This window comes from Trichoplax adhaerens, genomic scaffold (assembly GCF_000150275.1).
Source record: "Trichoplax adhaerens TRIADscaffold_4 genomic scaffold, whole genome shotgun sequence".
NCBI lineage: Eukaryota > Metazoa > Placozoa > Uniplacotomia > Trichoplacea > Trichoplacidae > Trichoplax > Trichoplax adhaerens.
In genome coordinates this window covers 6,261,545-6,282,545 of record NW_002060946.1, presented here as the reverse complement: position 1 = coordinate 6,282,545, position 21,001 = coordinate 6,261,545, and the positions used below count along the sequence as shown (strand labels likewise).

Below are 21,001 nucleotides of genomic sequence, written 5' to 3'. Positions count from 1 at the left end.
TTGATGCAATTCGATCCGCTACGCTAGAGTAGGTATACAAAATGGATATTAATGTCACTACATGCATACTTATACCTACATGCAGTGATATTCTATAGCTCCATACTGTGACTAACCGCCATCAATCGACCACACATGTGTAGGATAGGCTGGATAGTCTTGTTTAGTGGAGTTCCTGCAGATTCGGTTATTAGTCGCTATTTTTAATAAATCACTTTGTTGAGTTTTAGTCAACATCGACAATGCTGAGTAGAATCATCCGTTAGTAAACGATTGTATACGCACCAATTGAATACACGTTATAAGAGCGCTCATGTATGCTTGGTATTCCTGATTTTCGTCTAGTACACTTTGCGTAAGTATGCTGTTATTATCGTCAATTTTTTTATAATGAGAAAACCACGGGGATAATATTGTACAAATTACATATAAATCTTGCAAGAATTCCTTCTTAACCTCAGCATAACGTTAGCTGAATATCTAGTGACATTAGTTGCACTCCTCCATGGACCTGTAGACTACCCTTGTAAAACTATCCAGCAACGAATCCATATGATAATTATCCTAAATATAAATCTCGTCCAAAGGTATGCAAAGAAAAACCTCCATATAATCCTATGAATGTGATTCTGACTTATTAATCTTTGCAGTTATGACTAAACCCGAAGCTTTAGAAATAAAATCCAATCGTAGTATAGACTAATTCCCTTGATCTTATAAATCAACTTGTGCAGCCAGTATAACTAAACTTTGCCGCCGTAAATTCCCTCAAATACAGAGCAGATCCCCCCCCCAAAAACGAATTGGATGTATTTCATTTACAATTAACACTGGTACACACTTTGGTTGCTCAATGGAAGTACAAATTTGTTTTTACCAGTAGCGTTGCGATCCCTTGGCTATTACCAACCTGCACATGTACATCTTCTGCAAAACTGTCGTAGTCTGCAAAAGAAATTTGCATCGATCACACCCGCAAGTATCGATCGCGTCTGTGCTAATTCTATAATTGCATTCTATAACAACATCATCAGAGCATAAAACGACGCAATTATAAAAGCTTATTCACTTGTAGTATAACCCTGAAATTGACCAGGTTGTATGATCGGTTAAATTGTGCAAAATGGCGGGTAACCCTATATCGAAAAATAATAATTTCGTTTCTGTGCGAGATATGCCCGTATATTTAATCGTTCTCCATCCACAGTACTTTGTTCATCTTTTATAAGCATATACAGTACTTCGCAATATCACTATTTATTGTTTGTTATTAATGACATTACCACCTTAATTAAGCATGAGTCTAGTGATTATCTCTTGATGCAGCATCAAGGAAGATATTGTAAGGAAATTCAATTACCATTACAGCAATATCGTAACGCTTGCTTGCTTTATCATGATGATCATGGAAATTATTAGAGCGATACAGAATGACTTAATCCCATTAAGATACAAATAATCGTTTAAAGTAGCTAAATACCGAGCTCCTTGTTCTACTAAGAATTATTCTACGACAGGATAACTTCAATAGAACTCAATACGGTACTATGAGCATCATTCTATTCAATAACAGATAATTATAGTACAAGTAATTGTGCTTGATATCCTTTCCGTTTATGTAAACAAAGACATCGCATATATTATGTAGCTTATACATGCAAATGATAACTGAATTCTCGTTCGACCTATTAGAAAGAGAAAGAAAACGCTACAAGGAAAATTAGCTGAAATAGGAGGAAATTCTATGCCCTGCAAGTGACTTTGCAAATCTTAAAAAGGAAGGGGTAACCCAGCATTATAATGAGAAATACATTAACGTTGCTATGAATAACAAGGCGGTACTTATATAGCGATATCATCAATATCTTTACTAGTGTAGCTTAATTTCCTCGACAACAATAGTGCTGATACAAAGTTAACAATTGATTATTTATATCGATACTGTCATTAATTATTCTGCTTGGCAACCACAGTCTCAATTGGCTTTTGTATACGGTTGCCAAGCAAGCAAAGCAGCACATTTCATTGACTTACTTCCACTCTATTACTACTCTCAGTAACATGATAAGCCAAACCAGCAAATTTGCAGTCCTTCATATCATGATCTATCTTCTTGTTGGTAAGATATAATTAGTGATTCTGTTCAGAAATCTTCAATACTAATTTATGATTTAAACGCATCCAAAAGTATTGACATGAAATATGAGTGAAGCTTTATTTTCTAATTCTAAATCTTAATAATATCATCAAATTATTTACTACAACAGGTAAGTATGACAAAGTGTTACGCTTAAATTATTTAGTAAATCTTTTAGTTAGTTTATATTTTGTATATATATATTTACTCCAATCAATAAAGGCATGGAAATAACGATTCCGATTAATTCTATTCTATTCACCATTTCAGAACATCAAGCCATTTATACTCTTTTCCAAATCAAGGCGAATAATCCACTATTATCAATCATAGCTAATCAATAAATTTGATATAACAGATAATATCAATATGGCTACAGCTAAGCAAATTCGACGTGCATATATTCAAGGGTAAGCCAAATATTTATTGCAACTTTAATCATGTAACAGAAGCATTATATCCTAATTCATCAGTAGTTCACATTTTATATTTAGATTATAAGCTATAATTATTATTAATCACTAATATTTACTGCGTTATATATAACTCACCAATATATTTCTAAAAATCACGAATGAACTGTAGTAATAAACACTTTGAAGCTATTCCCCCACAACCGCATAGTATTTTGATTTAGTCTAGAAATTGAAACTCATCACTTTAAATTGTCACGATTACTGCTATATCCATTGACAAAATTAGTGCTAGTAGTAATCGTTCAACCTGTTAAGTCACTTCCTAAGTTATGACATTTCAAATTATTAGTATAATATAAATTTACTAACGAAATTGTCGGATGCAAAATTTTTCTCGAGTACGGTACTGAAAGAATTTAACGGTCCATAAAAAATTATCAAGTCACTACAGTAACAGTAATTAAAAGATTTATTTAGGACTATTACAGCACCAATCACTCTCTTTGTTCCTAAATTCTCATATTGCTTTGCATGCATAATTTTATATTATGATCCACATCCGGATAAATCTTTCAAGTAGTCAAATTGGTGCTTTAAATAATTACAAATATTTTACAAGAAAATAAAATATACATCTGGCATAATGGAAAACTTTAAAGGAAAAATCAACTAAAAATCATTTCAGACCCTTCATGTACAATTAATTGCGTAGCCATTGATTGCAGTTTGTTGCATATAAGGCGCAATATTAAAAATAGTAAAATGAATAACAGATCATTTATTATAGCGCCGCTATTAAATAGCTCAAAGGGGACGTACAGTATAATCTCGATTGATTGATTTCATGTTTATCTGATTTTGATCAATTTTTACAACTACTAATTATAATTACAAGTATTTATTTTACTTCTTGATATTGCAATATTAATACTAATAATCGATCATTGAAATTAATTACATAATATGGCGTATTCTTCTCCTCACATCGATTTTCTTAAGATAATAAATAATAGATATCTCATTATATTAATCCAATCCTCAGCATAATTCGATATGATAAATGTTTCTCACTTTATCAATAGTAAATTTTCCAAATATGGTGGATAGCTTTATTTATAGGATTAGAAATGAATATAATTTAATCTATTTTATAATTTTCGTAGTGGTTACAAGAATTCTTATAAGCCAACGGAAGTTTATCGCAGGCCAAAAAACGGCGAATATTTAACCAACTATCGTGAATTTTATCCTTCCTATCCTAAAGCAAAACCCAGTACACCTGTTCGGCCATTTACAAGAGAAAGAACACCTGCAATCAAGAAGGGTCCTATGGTATTTGAGACAGCTCAACGTTCCGATTTTATACCCTTGCCGATATCGAAACGTAATAAAGCCTCAGTTACAGTTTTTAAAAATAGTGAAAAGCCTCTTTTAAGCGGTGATATGGATATTAAAACTACATATAATGAAACATTCAAGCATAATAAATTGAAATATAAACCTGTTACGATAACAAAGCCTGAAGCTAGAGCTGTCACAAGCTATGATAACAGAAGGAAATTTGTCCCTCTTACAACTCATGCAGAGGAATTTAAACCCCGTAAAATCGATCGTCAATCATGTTATTCCGATCCACCATGTTATACTGGTTCTATTTTATATCCCGATCGCCACTTGTCTCATTTTTCAACAACCACATCTGACGCATTCAAGCAGCTACCAGGTGAAAGAGCACGGCGTGTTCAAGCTTCGAAGGATAACCTAGCTATCGAGGGTGATTTTTATCACAATACGAGCTATAAAAATAACTTTACCCCTCATCAATTAGAATTAGCTCATATAAAACCAGTGGAGAAGAAAGTAATGATAACTAAAACAAGTAAGTTAAAATTTTTTTGGCGCCAGTTGATAATATCTTCTTTTGAGTTAATCCATGAGAGAGCTTTTATATCAGGCATCGTAATGCCATGACTATTACTCGTAAATCACTTTGAACTGCTAATACCTAAGCGAACATTTCTTGGAAATGATAGTAGATAGTCACCATCTGCAATATTTTGGATTAATTTTACCGTATACGATATTGATAATAGGATTTCTCTATTCTGACTAAACGAGCTAAAAATGAAATGATTACTATTGACAAAAACTGACCAGTTTTATTAATTACCAAGATAATTTCTTTTATCCATTGATAGCTGCAGTTCTATGATATATTAGAATCTTTCAAAATAACCTCTTTGGTTACCTTTACATTTCAAGTCAATCTTCATCATTTCTACTGCTACTGCACAAATTCAATCTGATACTATGAATTTTTTTAGAAAGAAAGCTAGATTTCAATATCTCAAATAAACTATCCAATTTTCACCTTACCCATAATACTAATCATATCCTACTTACTTGTACAGATAATCTAGCTAAAATAAGATTACAAAAAAATCATAAAATTAGTTAATTACACTATCTTATTCGTAGTCCCTTAGCTACTTGTAAGCATTCAGCAAATAATTATAATCAAGTACGATCGATTTTCAGGGCAACGAAGCAAGATTCTATCACTTATCCCTCGCATATTTCTTTAGTGCACTACAAATTAATTAAATGAAAGCTAACGAATATGATATTAAATTTTATGATGGAATATATTTCGGCATCGTCATTGATAGTTATAGAATTTTTATCATTATACGTATATGTAATACAGTCTATATCTCAAAATGTTAGCATTTACGACATGACTTTTCCAAATTAAAGCTTCCTAAAGAGCTGATTGTTACATGCTATAAGTCTACTCTAAAACTATAATATCTAACTCGTATCTACTATTTGAAATGGCTAGAGCAACCTCGGCATAAATTTGATGCCATTACGCAGTCCAAAGATGATTTCAAAGCTTACCGGGATTCTCGTCCACCAAAACCAATTACTCCACCACCATCAACATTACAATTGTTTGAAGGTGAAAAAAGTGAGTTTATTACAGCTAATGCCGATTCCTATCGTGGATGGGATACTTCAAAGCATACAAGAATACCACCAGCTAAAATTGCAGAACCAGATTATAAACCACCTATTGATAAATTTGAAAATTTAACTACCAGCAAAAGTCATTACCAGCCCATAAAGGAACATGAAAATTATAAACCGGTGATGTTTAAACCAGTTCCTAAAGCAGAATCAGTTAATCGTAAATTTGATTATCAAACAACACAAAACGTGGAATTTAAGCCATACTTGATTGATCCAAAAGAACGCCCGAAAAATTATAAAATAATAGATATTTATAATCCAACTCTAGAAAAATTTGATAGTACAACAACGACCAGGGATACTTATAAGTCATTTGCTAAAGCTAGTAAAGCATCAGCCTGGAAACCTCCAACACAAGATCACCGCAGTCATCAACCATTTATTGATCATACTGAATATCGACAGTCATTTCATGAAAAGCAAAGCGAACCATGGCCACCAACTAAATTTGTTCAACAGTATCTCCAGTATCATCGAGGTCAAGATAAAAGTGCAGAAAACACAAATTAGAGTATGCTCTTGTGAGCGGTTTTAGCAACTCAAAACATTCTATCCAGAGTTTGATTTAGTCAACGGTGAGCTTCTTAAGTCATATATGAAGAAGTTTACATATTTAATAACTGTAATTCTAATCCGACAAGTTGACATTTAATGTCAATATCGCTTTGTTCAATTTTCAATATTGACTAATTGTTTCATTGCTTAATGTCAAGTAGCAGTGGCAATCCATCCACTAAAAATCGTTTTCAATATTCATTCACATACTGTTGTAATATATTGTTAGAAAGGATGGAATTTTTACGACCACATCATTTTGGTCAAACGTGTCATGTCCGTTTCATTATTCATTTTTTACATTAGGACTAGGGTTATGAAAGTCTTAGTTGCATATTTTGTTACAACCTATTTTGGAGTGTTGCAATTATTAGTAATATCTGCTTCATCAAATATGTACATAATTTAATTCGTATCTTAATTCCTATGACATTTTTATACATAAGTTGTACGTCACGACGATAGCTTACAACTAAAGCATATAGTAATTGCTAAACTCAACTGTAACACAAAAAAACAAAACATTACGATTTTGGGCAAGAGAACGCTGCTGGCTTTTTCAAAGTCTAGATAGATTCTCTATCTCATGTAGTAACTTGATCAATCTATTTAATAGATTTGTACATGCACCACGGTTATATCCGCTAAAATTTTTTGATAAATAATATCTACCGGATAGAGTCATTGTTGATATGTACATAATAACTATTCTAGATGCAGATACTCAAAACGTTTATGAATCAGTAGTAGAAAGTAAGTTATGATTTATTCATAACAGAGCGATTTAATTTTCCATTTAAATCAAGAAGCTAAAAGCATATTTAATTAATTACTTACTTTACTGTAATAGCCAATTATCCTTTAAATATGTTTATGCGAAAGAAATAGAATATGATATTACTGTTCCAAAGTTTTAACTTGATAAACTATTATCAACACGTCCAATATACAAAAATCTGTATTTGATCATATTTTTTTGTGACCATTTCTTTTCATTTTTTCTTTGCATTCAAATATATGATCAGGCGGATTTGCAGATAAATAGATCAGAATATCTGCTTCTCTATCATGACATAATTGACAATTTTTTCCATAATGCTACAAGTATTTCGTGTTTGGATCCAACTTTGTACTCTGCTTTGAAATGCTATGAAGTACTATTAATCTTGAAATTAAAAATTGTCATTAAGACTCATTGGAGTTGTTTGCTAGCATTTGTATGTTAGCTTTAATGAAAATAGTCATCAAATAGCCATGCACAACAAAATATTGGCCACATTAACATTTCATGTTCATCATGATCGATAATTGCTACTATATCGATCACTCTAAATGCTGTACTTTTAAGATCAACAGAGAATGATTCATTCACACGGATACTTTAGGATAACACCGTTAATGTTTAAAGTAGACATTTTAACTCAATTTCTATTTTGTATAAAATAAAGATATTTCCAATACAATCTTGCTAAAAGGCATTGATAGAATTGCTACCAATGTGTAGTCTCAGATTATAAAACTATTTTTCTACAATTTCGATAAATGTTTAACTATTTCAACACTTTATTACCTATTATTGAATGATCTCTTGCAATGTACTGTTAAATTTGTCGCATGCATGGTATTAATTTCGATTTGTAGAATCTTCTTATAATGCAGGCTATGCTAATTAGGGATGATGAGTTGGAGTATTAGGAATCATTGATAGAATACGTACATTATACTTGGAACTTATGCATGCATACATGCAGCAACGCACGGATAATGTTGAAATTAGTATTTCCAATATCTAGTTTACAAACTGCAGCTACTAGAAGGGATTTTAAGTCGATACGTTTATTTTTAATATGCTGGATAAGTGAAATTTCTACATAAACAGTATTCAGTATATTACATGTCTACTCTATTCAAGAAAATTTAATATCTATAATGTAGAAAACATGTTTCGATAAGGTAAAAAAAACCTTGGATCTAGGTCGCACTTAAAATCAATCGTAACGAAGAAATAGTTATTATTAAAATAACAATCATAAAATTAATTAAGTGAGATTACCGGTAAAGAACTCAGATGAATACCTTGTAAAGCAGCCGTGTTAAATTTGTATTTATGATTATAAAATTATACAAAATCTATAACAGCAATCCAATAACAGATTGTGCTGTACTTGTATTACAGAATTACTAGTAAAATAGTTCATCTGTTAAGGGTACTACTCTTAGAATATAAATCATAAGATTACATTTGTTAGCTACAATTAAAAAATTAAAATCCTCAAACTTAGTTATAGATCGATAAATCCTTATGATTAGTTGATATTATACCGGTACTCATTAACAATAGATATATGAATAGTTTGCTCCTATAAAAAATAAGCAAATAAACTGATATATTACTAAAAATTTCGGTTAAGAATTGAACATGATTGATATGGATGGAATTGAGCTAATAAGAAAGCAAACTATTCCTTAAGAATTTACTTCTAAAATATTGTGAACAAGCTTACAAATCGTGCAAGTATAACATTAAAATCACGAAGAGGAAATTACTGTAGTATTTAAACAATTACGAAGAACCGTCGCTTGTATGTAAGCTATATCAGTAATCTCTATAACTCTGTATCTATTGGTACACAAGCATTCGAAGATATTTTATTGCACCGAAACAAATCGGAATACAAAAAGCTTGCCATTTTTAATACAAGGATTAAAAAATCTTAGTAGGTCAGTTATGTAGAGGATCATTAAGTAGACAGCTAATAGCTAATTGACTATATTTCGTAAATATCCTCAAGTATGTGTAATTAGAGAGAAGAACTTAAATCAAAGGAGTATTACATTCACATTATATTAGAGGGAAACAATCGATAAGATGTCTTAATCATATTTTAGAATCGAACGAACTAGGTAAAAACTAAGCCAAACTCCGATCTAATATTTTCAATTTCGAATAGCATGAAACTAAGTATTAAATAGTGGTTATGAAAATATATTTGGAAAGGCTTTCCATTTCAATTCTCTCACTACACTATTACAACTACGTCAAAGATTTATTTGATCTATCTATATTTTCATATTACAAATCAGCTACATTATGTATTATTCCAGTACCGGTATATTACAGTTATATTTAATTCTATTCCTAGTCATCGCTCACTGCTAGCGCTCCATCTGAGACGACTAATGACTAACCTCAGTTACAACACCATATAATTCAAGAACAAGATATCCTAAAACCATCGCTACGCAGTATATGCTTACTTATGTCGATCGATCAATTTTCATGAAAGAAATACTATTGACACTATTTAATACCGTATAATATAAGATTAATGTTATGACATATCTATAGACTCGTATAATATTCTACTCCGTTCGTCCTATGGAGTAAGCAGATCCTGAAGAGTATATACTTTCCTTTCGCTTGTAACGGCGGATCATATTTATGGCGGTTTTGCGTATATTGCTATTAAAGTAGCCATAAATAATTGGATTGATCACTGGATAACAATAAGCAATATAGACCGTAACTTGAATAAATATCAATGCGGATGGTGTATATTCGCTATTTTGACGTACGCGAAATATAAAGAAGGCGATGATATAAGGCATCCAAAATACGAAAAATGTGCCGACAACTATAGCTAAAGTACGGGCCGCTTTAATATTCTTAAATGTAGAATCGACTAAACTCTTTCTACGGCTTCCATTTTTGCCACTCGTTGGTGTCTTGGGTTGGCTGCGAATATGATGATCTCGTGCAATAGCATAAATGCGGCCATAAGTTAGTAACATAATGGCTAATGGTATAAAAAACAAGGAAATGAAGAAGACAAAGTAATAAACTTCTTCAATTTGGGCGGTTTGTGGTGTATTTGCAGTAGTCCAACCTATTTCACGGATAGATATACAAAAAGTACTCATTTCAGCTAAAAATTTCATAGTTATTACACAAAAAGTTAGAGTTCATTAATAAAAAGCCATTTGATATAGTAGCCATTTAAATTAATCCTAATTGCGTTCAAACGAAAGATTATATTTCAAAATTTCTAAATTGAGCAATTACTGAAACAGCGTGCCTGTTTTTGTGTATTTATGTAGTGTTCATCAATCATTTGCAGAAAATTAATAGGGTATTGACATGAAACTTACATCGTGATCTATCTTGAAATACGGGGCGCCAAATCAGAGGTAAAAAGCTTGCCGCTATAGAGAGAATATAAACGACAGCCAGAGCAATAATTACACGCTTCTTCTTAACGATCGATTCATAGTGTAAAGGTGCAGTAATTGCCAAATATTTATCCAAACTGACTATACAAAGATGTAAATTCATCATAATAACAAATGTTTGCCCAAGTAAACTAATAAAGGCGCAGTAAATTGGATCGCAGCGCAATGTGCCAACTAAAATTTTTCGTGGTAAGAGGAAGAATACGGCAAATAAGATACAACTAAGACACATACTGCACATAATAATATTGGTATTATTCCAATGGCGGCGCATAACCATGATTAACAGACTGTTATTTAAAATTGTAAAAAATACGACAGCGCTATAGATGTAGGCTTCAATAATTTCATCTGGTCGCATATACATGCAACGTGTAATAACTGAGGTAGTATTATTTCCAGCAGCCGACATATTAACGATAGTGCTCTAGTCTGATATCCAACCAAATCTTTAACCAAAATTTACTGGTGTGCCAATTGGCTTGAAGTGGAACTGGTGATAACAAAACTCGGCAAGAAAGATAGGAAAGATCTGGCTTGAAGCGTTAAGATAGAATTTTAAAATTCCAACGTCCAGCAACGTTCGCGTATTACAGTTGATATTCTACGATTTTAAAAGGGTTATAATCGGAGATGATTGAAACTGTCTTATTGGCTTGAAACGATAGCTCCTAAATATTATCGACATATATAGATAAGTACGTTAATTATTAAAGTACGAAATTAAAATGAAAGGCTATAAAGTCGATATACGCGTATTTACAAAAGGAGATAATTCATTAGCCGATCATTTGAATGATCAAAACAACTGTTAAATGTATCGATTCACAATTAATGGCGAACTAAAAGTAGGTTATAATTTATATTCGATATTTCTATCAGGATTTTGGCTTCATTAGAATTAATGCTGTAATCAAAGCAATGAATATACACTAAATATAAAATATCCCAAGCTATTAATTCTTGCGACATGTAGTAGATGCCCGTAAAATAGTTTCGTTACTAAACAGCATTCATTTCTTATCATAAATTTAATATAATTTCCAATTTTAACTCAAGCGTACACGGGTAACTTGTAGTAGCAATATTATGCAAGAAATATCTACTGACAATTTAGAAATGAGCTCATCGATTCGCTCTGCAAAAACTTACAGGCATTTATCAGTATCTTTTTTCCCAGTAAATAATTAAAATTTCAATTTCATCACGGCGACGGTTAGTGATTATCGCAGTTTAACGATTCGGAAATTGCGATTAAGTTTGTGCGGCATTAAGAATGTTCTGATGAGGTAGCCGCTATTAGGCGGCCGAAACTGTGCGATTTCTCATAGGTACGGGGATATCTTACGCATGTCTTACAAAATTTGTACAAGCCCAAAAGGAGCTATCTATATCCGCCATTACCAATGATTAAATAAACCGTACTATCTTATTCCAATTAATGATTAGCCGTTAGTCTTTGCAATCGAAAATTAGCGATGCAGGATCGGAAATTAAAATAAATCCTCATACTATAATAATTGTTTTAGTCAAAGCTCAATACTAGCTTGATAGCACTGAGAGAATTGCGAAACGATCATGCAAAATAAGAAAAATCCTCCTTAAAATAGAATAAATTCATTCGGGCAAAGCAATCCCTATAATTACAGTGAATCCACTGCACAGTATTTTCATCTTCATTGTCGATTCCTGGAAAAGATGGCAGACGATAAATCGATAAAGCAAGATAAAATAGATTCCTTCAATATCAGCCATTTGTTTAGATCTATAGTTCGATTGTCCATATTGATGGGCATATTTACTATCAATTGGTTCCCTTGACCTAAGGGCTTTTAATGATGACGCACAATAAAAATGAAAATGAAGTGTTTTAAAAATGGAATACTAAAATGGACGATGAGTCATCATTCCCCCATTCCAATAGTGAAACAACGGTATCTTTATATGATCTTTATATCTTTATATGAAGATAATAAAGATTTCTATTCTCTGTCAGTAGATTATTGGAGAATCAATACAGTTATTGTAGAAGGAATATATCAAAGTCTCTCATGCTAATGTTAACGACTAAGAGTGGAAACACGACGGCTGGTTTCGAATTAGAAATAACTTTAGATTGACTACTGTTCCCTGGAATGAGAAGGAACAATCATTTAATCCCATTCTAAGTTCATCGCTAATTAGAGTTTAGATGATCATTCTCCAAAAAGATTGGAAATATTCATGAATATCTGTAATCTGTTATTAATCTATTTCGAACAGGGAATGAGATTGGATTAATTAACTGTCATCCTTCAAAAAATGGACGATGATCATTAGCACCTTGAAACCGTTTCTGGTTCTCTCGAACTAGAAAAGAGTTTCCATTGATTAACTATTATGAACAGCATCCCGCGAAAAGACGGAAATAATAATTAACACCTTTAATTCATTCCTGGTTCTCTCGAATTGAAAGCGAATTTAGCTTGATTAACTTCGCTTCTTCCAAGGTACGGAAACGCTAAATGCCGTAGTCTAGGTAAAGCTTCCAACAAAGGCCTTCATGATACTTATAGTCCTTTTCATTGGGAGTAGAGCCCCGTTACTATCCTCACAGAGATCAAGAAACAATCTACTTTGCGAATGTATAAATGCACACTTTCCATTTATTCCTTAGTTTCCTCAATTTGAAACTACTTGAACTACAACCTTATCCTCGAAGACAGAGAGTAACTACGAGTACAGCAAATAGAGTAGTGAGAAAGTATACGTTAATAAATCTCTGGAATTAGATCAACAAAATTATCCGAAACGCCCAAGTAATCGGCAAGAGTGATTATTTTAAAGCTCAGAATAATACCTTTAATCCGCTTTTTATCTTTTCAATTTAGATATTCGAAATTAGTATCGCAAAAATTTAAGTATGAGATAAGTAATCCTTTTTCTACATTGTATCAGATAGGATGCAACAATTCCTATATCACAATATTCACTACAACTGCTCCATTCTTTCCTAATTCAATGACAGAATGCTATTCTATTGCAGAAATTTCGATGTGGTACACTCTCAATCAGTCAATTGTAGATTAATTAACAGTACATCTATAAATAGAATAGATGGAATGCTGAAGCAAATTATTTCAGACTTTACCTTACCAGTGGAATTTTTAGGTACTCTTTGAAGGTGAGCAGTAATCTTTGCAAGAGAGTACGCCAATAATGTAGTAACATGGACGTTTGATTTAGGTCGATTCGATTTACAAATCTAGCATGGACTTGCAACTAGATTCAGACTAGAACTACTTTACTAAGATTTTCCCCTTACGGGATCGATCAATATTTTTCTCGTCGAATCATAGTATATGCCAAAGTAGATTTGCTTTTCATCCGCATTCCGTTAGTTTAATCGTCATGACTACATTCCGATACGCCGTTTATTTATTTGTCGCCTTTATTAGTTCTAATCACGACAACTGAATGGTTTTTCAATTAGCTAAAGCGACAAACTCTCCCATTTCCCCCACATTCTGTTAAATGATAGATAAATATAGTGAGCGTATTCATCTAAAGCTATGCTGAAATGGTCAATCGTCCCAGTACTTGTACGATAAATAGCTTATAGCAATTTAGATGAAGGCGTTGAAAACTAAATAGATAAAAACCGCAAGAGAAATAGTCGTTCTCTAGAATAGCCAATTGAATGATTAAAATATTGAAGGCTTTGTTGTAAATGTTACTGCGATTAACGAATAGATATCGGATGTCGGCTATTTAAGCTAGTTAAAGTAGTTTACAACCTATTCCTTTATCATAACCACTGCCCATGTTGTCTACACTGTCTTGTTCTTTGGAAAATTGAGCGAATAAATGTAACTCACCGATTCTTTCTTTTGTTGAAGAAATGGTTTTGCTCGATGATCGCCGCAGATCGCAAGGAGAAAAATCAAAGTGGACGTAGCTAAAATAAATAAATGTTACCACCGATTACGCATAAGTCAGTAGTGGAATAAACTCTTAATCATCAAGTGTCTTTGAATAAAAGTATGTTAGGACTAATCAGAATTGTATTTAGAGTACCAAATACAAAGCTAATTAACTTATACTTTGATCAATAAAATCTCAAGTAGTTCGTAAATATCAAAATAACGATGCCTAAGGCCTAGGTTAAATAATGCTCGTCACTCTGCAAGCCTTAAGAGTGAATTAACTGAGCGGAGAGTACTATATACTAGTCGTAGTAAAGAAATGAATGAATTCTCATTCCAAATAAATCTGATCCAAGGCAATAAACTACTGGTAGCAATGGTAAAATAACAACAACAAAGTAGACAAAAAACAACAACATCGGCGATAATAAAATGGACTGAATTCCTTCTCAAGCACTATCCTGATGGGCGTTTTGTTGTCTTGTCCAATTAATTGAACATTGTCATGATTGTCAACACTTCTAGTCAAGCAGTTGCAATCCGTGAGAACAGAACAGATTCTATCTATTTCAATTATCGGATATTGGATCATGTTTTCTTTTCAATGAGAATAATATCTGTATTAATTCTTATCCCTTAGTTATAGGCACAATGGCCGACATGATCGTTTATTTATCAGTCTACTTATTTTACTGTTGCAAAATTATATTATCAAATGGAGTAAATACGTGTCACGAAATAATATCTCGTCAGACCAAGTTAATTTTTACCTTCTTATAGAATAACTATTGTCTTGGCTTGAAGTATTTGGATAGTGATAACTCTTTTACTAAGGGCTTACAGTAAACTTATGAATATTAATTTAATTCAGTTTGTTATCATTAAAATTTTATACTGTAGTCAAAAATAGATTCAAAAAATGGACTGTAATCCTATGAACTCTTACAATGACGGAAGCTAGACAATTGAATATAAGTTAAATTAAGTTATAGGCCAATATTATGCTAGAATTTCGAGATTCTTTCTTTATTCCAATTGCATCTGATCCATTAATCTTGCTTAAAGCAGCGATTTTTGATCTATGACAGCTGGAATAGTGTATCGCAGATTCACAACTTTCTTTCTAAAGTTTTCCTATAAAACTGATTTAGACATTGATTTTCACACAAATAGCCCATAAAATGCTGTCCTTACTATTGTAAAAGTCGTCGTTTTAATCTAATGCAATACAATTATGGTGCTCTATTTAAATCTCAGCCCTATAGGCTTTGAAAGCTATTCACTGGCTTATTCTATCATCTTGGGTTCTTTATGACTACACTTTTGTCGTGTTATTTTCAAAAGACAACCTCTTTCTAAGTAGGAACGTGATATTTCGGACACTATAATTAGTACTTTCATTCATTTCTATCCGTAACCCAAGACTGTTCTTTTCAAAATCTGTTGTCAATTTCATGTTAGAAACGGTTAATCTTCCTACGGTTGATAGTTGAAGTTATGTTATCTAATAAATCTACAGATTATTATATCCTTGCGAATTTAGCTATTGCAATAATTCTTACAGCGACATTTGAGAGTTGTACAATGATTATAATATTTAAAGAAATAATTATTCAATTTTTTCAATCCGATGGATTAATCGAATCAAAACAATTTTATAGTAATTATTGTGTCCTTTAAACTCTTTGGTTAATAATTTATCCAAGTATTGTTTCCTAAACTTACATTGTAAGATGCCCTAGGAGAAATTAGTCAAATAGATTATTTGTAAATTCTAAAAGTTATTTTAATACATTATTCGTCGTATGCTTCCTGTAGGCCGTTCCATCATTGCTACTATTATCCTTTCCTACTGTATTAAGATAATGAAAATGGATATTGTAATCAAGCATAGGATGGTTAATGCTGTTTTCAAGGAACATGAAGATCATATTGATGCAATAAAGCTCTATAGCCAAAGCACATATCTCTATATCTCGGCATGGAGAGATTATCGTTTCTTGTCGAATCAATATCGTTTACCCGTAGCATGGCATCAAGCTTATTGAACGATTTACTTCTATGAATGCTGCGTATTCTACACAGATAAAGATGATGCATATTCAAAGGAAAAATGCTAACAGTCTACTAATAATACAAATTCTTCAAGACTACAGGCCATAAAATAAAACCCAAAGCAATTTCCTGACTATGTTGTAGTATATGAGTGCTTAACTTTACTATGGTGATTAGCTGAAATCATTACATACGATATTTAAATCGTATATCATATTCAAGCTGTGGATAAATCATGATTTTTATCTTACTGTGATTTTCCATAGCCAACTATACAAGACTGAAAATTGCATTTTATTACTTTCATGACATATTCATGGAATAAACCTTCGTTTCATATCGAGATCTCAGGCATTCTAACACCGTATGTAAAATACGTCTTTGGGTTACTGTACTACGGAAAAAATATTTGTAGAAATATTTTCAATCTTTCCTCACTTATTTAGCCTGATTGTATCTGTTGAGCTACACTGCGGATATCTCCGAATTTTATATTTAACTCAATACCCAGTACTTTATGGAGTACATCTTCAGCAATCTTTTTTAAAAATTAGTTTCTTCATTGGATTTAACATAAAAGTGTTCCAAAATGTTGATCGCTATTTTTCCGATATTGCACTTAGCAATAGGTTTTTCGTGATGCTCATAGGATAGTATTGTCAAAGGATTGTTCAATGAAAATTGTAGATTCTTCAATGATGACTTTTATATCATATAGAAATGAAATATCTATAGATCATGACCCACTTTCTACGCTTAAATCATGAATGAATTCAAGTGCTTCCCAACTACTGTAGTATAGATCAACTTTGGTATAGAGAACTCGTGATTTGATAATGTTGATTAAATGATGGAAAATGGTAAAGCAAATCATGATATTAGCTCCATTTATGGCTAAGACTGATAGTTGATGACAAAATCAAGTTGAAAGCAAATCGAATATGAAAGATATTAATGAGCTAATTTTTTTACCGAGACATAATACATTGATTGACCAAAGTAGGGATAGAATCTCGATGTGAAGATTAAAACCAGAGAGATACAAATCGTGCGTTTACAAATAATCAATTAACAGAAATTTTATCGACTAACCTGGAAAAGTCGTAAGCTCTTGACGGATATTAATGGAAGTAGACCAAATGATCGATTTAATTGCAGTGAATATTAATTTATAGTCAATGAAGTATTTTAAAAATTCGAGTTGTATAATTTATTTATTCATCAATTAAGAGAACAGATGCTGCTCGACTGCCACGAATGCTATAATCAACAAGTAGATGTTGTTTTTATAAATTTAATTCTCTATTGATGGTCGATAATGTAATTCAAGCATGCTATCTTGATCAGTGTTGACGTAGAACTAGCTAGATGTGAATTCATTATTATTCAAGCTAATGTCAACACTGATCCATTTGATTAGAGCTATGCTAATTTATGTCAATGATGATTTTTTTGAGACTTTATAGTGATGATAGACTCTAGATTCATGTATTCATCCTTTATTGACATAGGGCTCGAAATGAATTATTTCATTAACTCTATTGCATGATCGCTAGTTATTTTAACAAAGTTTATTTTATAATTACAACTAGATTAGCATGATCATTTCTATCGCGGTCAATAATTCAAAAACAATTTATATGTAAAGTACTGATGACGATGATGATGATTCAGTCCGAAAATAAACTTGAACACAATGAATAATGCTTTAATTCTTACTTACGACAATATTGCCGTTATTTATAGATTACTATAAGTGCAGTTAATTGATTTTTTAGATTCTTTCTTTACGTCGTAGCCGTAATATACATATATTTAAGGAAAGGATTCAGTCTTGATTGCTAACTATGCGATTTCATATTATTCAACATCTTACTACATTAGCTCCGATCATTTATCTTGTCTCCAAATAGAAGGAAAACTCTTTCATCAAACTTTAATCAAAATCAAACCTTGCCGTTCTTACTCTAGCTCTATAAGATTTTAATATTGATTGGTATAATCTCATTTCTCAGTTGTTTCTTTACGTCAATAACACTTAGGAATTTGCTTCATTCTTTCAAAGAAAGCCCACATCTTTTCGATAGGATAGACTAATTTAGTATCACAATTTTATTTTATAAATAGACTACTTTGACATTGACCTAATGAATTATTGTTTTTTAAAATCCAATTCCATATTCAACACTTGACTCTAGTAGCTAATCCAGACAAGAGATAGTATCAATTATTTTGCAATACTTTCAAATCGTTGCCATTAATAGGGCAAGATTTATCCCATTGGCTTGCAATATTAATACCTAGTTGCTCGTCAGTGGAATGGCAGTGCGATCCTGTCTAATTTAGTAGTTGTCTAATTGATAAATTGTTATGGCTTATTGGGATAGATTAGTACAATGAACCAGTCTCAATGAAACTATTACACTAGCTTAAATAGAATTAGTTATGCAATAAATTTAAAGTGACGCCATACGAACAAGAATATCGTAAGGGTTCAACGTTATTTCAACTTTTAGAGTATCATCTTGTTTTCTTATTTTCTGAGCTAAACTAACTTTAAGTATCGGGTCGATCGTTGCAGATATGAAATTGTAGGGCAGAAATGAATACAGAATAAGTAAGTGGTAATTCTACGAGTAGTTTATTGACGATCTTTGAAAGCAACTAACCGTAGTTAATTATTGGTGCATTTAGTAACATTGAAAATGAGTTTCTACTTTCATCAAGTATTGGATAAATCATTTTCATTTCAATAGTTTATAATAGAGTTGACTAAAACTATTCAATGAGCCTGCCATGCTATAACTGTTGCGTTACTGAAAGAATGATCTGTTCTTATATGAATATTCTTACATGATTGAATCATGTCATTGATGCTAATTTTAACGCGTTAATTAGAAGCATTGGGCAAAAGATCAAGAATAAAATCTTTGCTTTGGTAAGATGATAAAATAAGATGTCATCGCAGTGCATTGATTCAATCATTTAACGTAGGGAAATTTGTAGAGTCGATGATATTGAGTTCAATTCCTCTTCATGATTTTTGAATGAAGAATAATATATGTGTACTCATGAACGCCTGCCCGATCGATATTTGACGTATGTTAAAGGGCAAAAAATATAAGTCTGTGGTCAATGCTACTAGCCAAATTGATCGATGGCTACAGTAGTCCGTTTCTAGTCATTACTTTCGCTCCTCAAGCAAAAGTTCATTTATTAATGAAATATATGAATTAATGAAAGAAGTAACAGCCTTAAAGCACTCGATGAAAATATTCCTTAACTGGCCTACGATAGAACAATACTGATATCCAAGAGACGAGTACAATATCTACCTTTCTATTTAAGCTATCCTGGATGGTAATATCCCAGTTAAATTAAAAGTAAGATCTTGATTAATGCGATCAACAAATGAATCATGTTTTATATGACTCTCAACAGCCAAATTATACGCATTATCCAAAGACCTACGGCTTATTGATAGTCTATTAATGGATAATTCATTGATTCCAATGAGTAAAGAAGAAACGGAGATCATTGCGTAACTTGATAGAATCGTTTATGACTTTAATTATCCTTGATGATCAGTCTAATTGATGACCGATTGTATCACAATTATTATCGACGTAATCGATTGTATATTAGGCAGTCTCGCGTCTTAATTATGCTAATAAAAATTGAAATTTAATTGCTGCCCCGTTGTACTTCATTGATAACAACAAGCATTCATTTAGATTACGCTGAATATTTAATTCTGATTATGCATTGGCCATAATGACGGTAGAGTATAAATTAAATAAACTTTCTATTATTAAGGATAAGTGTTTAAATAGCGGATGATGCTATTATTCAATGTAATAATGTGCGCTCGTATGTGTTAAAATATCGCCATTGACACAAGTTGCATGTCTGATGGAAATATGTCCACCTGTTTTTTAGAATTGATTCAGGTGGTCGAATCAATTGTTGATTGATTTTCTCATTTTAGCATTTACTTTAACATGAAATGGAATGCGACTATCTGATGAAGGCATATTAATCAAGCGTCCAAATGCCTAATAAGTTCATCATAAAGTCAGTTCCCTTTGCCTTTCTGCTATCGTTTTTTATTGATCCCTTAGTAGGCAAAAATACTCTTTCAAGCGTCTTAAGATCCATATCCTTCGTACGTGTACTTGTGATTCTTGTTACCAGTTGGATCCTATTCAACTTCATCTTGCCAATATTCACTTGAATGGAATAATAATGCCGACCGATAGCGCATCATACTGTTGCATTTCTGTTTGCAGCTTGTACGTGCTATGCTGATGAATCATCCAGTTGCATTGCGTGTTAATGCAGTAATAGGGACATGTAATATAGGTCTATCCCTGTGTAAAGGCTGTGGTAGAGACCACTGGCAAGATGTTGACAGATTTTACAATTTGTGCATCCATCTCATTCGCATCTCCTTTATTGCCCATATTGGATTTGATTTTATGTGTTGAAATGACGGAGGAAGAAGCTTTCGCCAATCTGTACGTCCATCCATCCCACTCCATCATGGGCAGTACCGTAGTTGATAGTTGATACTGTAGTGTACACTGACTGTACTTCTCCTATACTGTAGAGTACTGTACTGTACTGTACAGTACCGTACACGGGAACGGTTACTGCACTCTTTTACTTTT

General features: G+C 32.2%; 2 protein-coding genes across 2 annotated transcripts; one reads left to right on the top strand and one right to left on the bottom strand.

The window, feature by feature from the left end:
- Nucleotides 1-2,506: 2,506 nt before the first annotated feature.
- Nucleotides 2,507-6,096, top strand: TRIADDRAFT_55913 (uncharacterized protein; the record flags this gene model as incomplete). Its single annotated transcript, XM_002112127.1, has 3 exons — nt 2,507-2,547; nt 3,717-4,432; nt 5,396-6,096. 3 exons carry the CDS (start codon nt 2,507-2,509, stop codon nt 6,094-6,096), a joined length of 1,458 nt encoding a protein of 485 aa, XP_002112163.1.
- A 3,408-nt stretch (nt 6,097-9,504) lies between these two features.
- On the bottom strand, nt 9,505-10,783 carry TRIADDRAFT_55912 (uncharacterized protein; the record flags this gene model as incomplete). Its single annotated transcript, XM_002111617.1, has 2 exons — nt 9,505-10,067; nt 10,291-10,783. The coding sequence occupies 2 exons, from the start codon at nt 10,781-10,783 to the stop codon at nt 9,505-9,507; spliced, it is 1,056 nt and encodes a 351-aa protein (XP_002111653.1).
- Between the last annotated feature and the right edge of the window lie 10,218 nt (nt 10,784-21,001).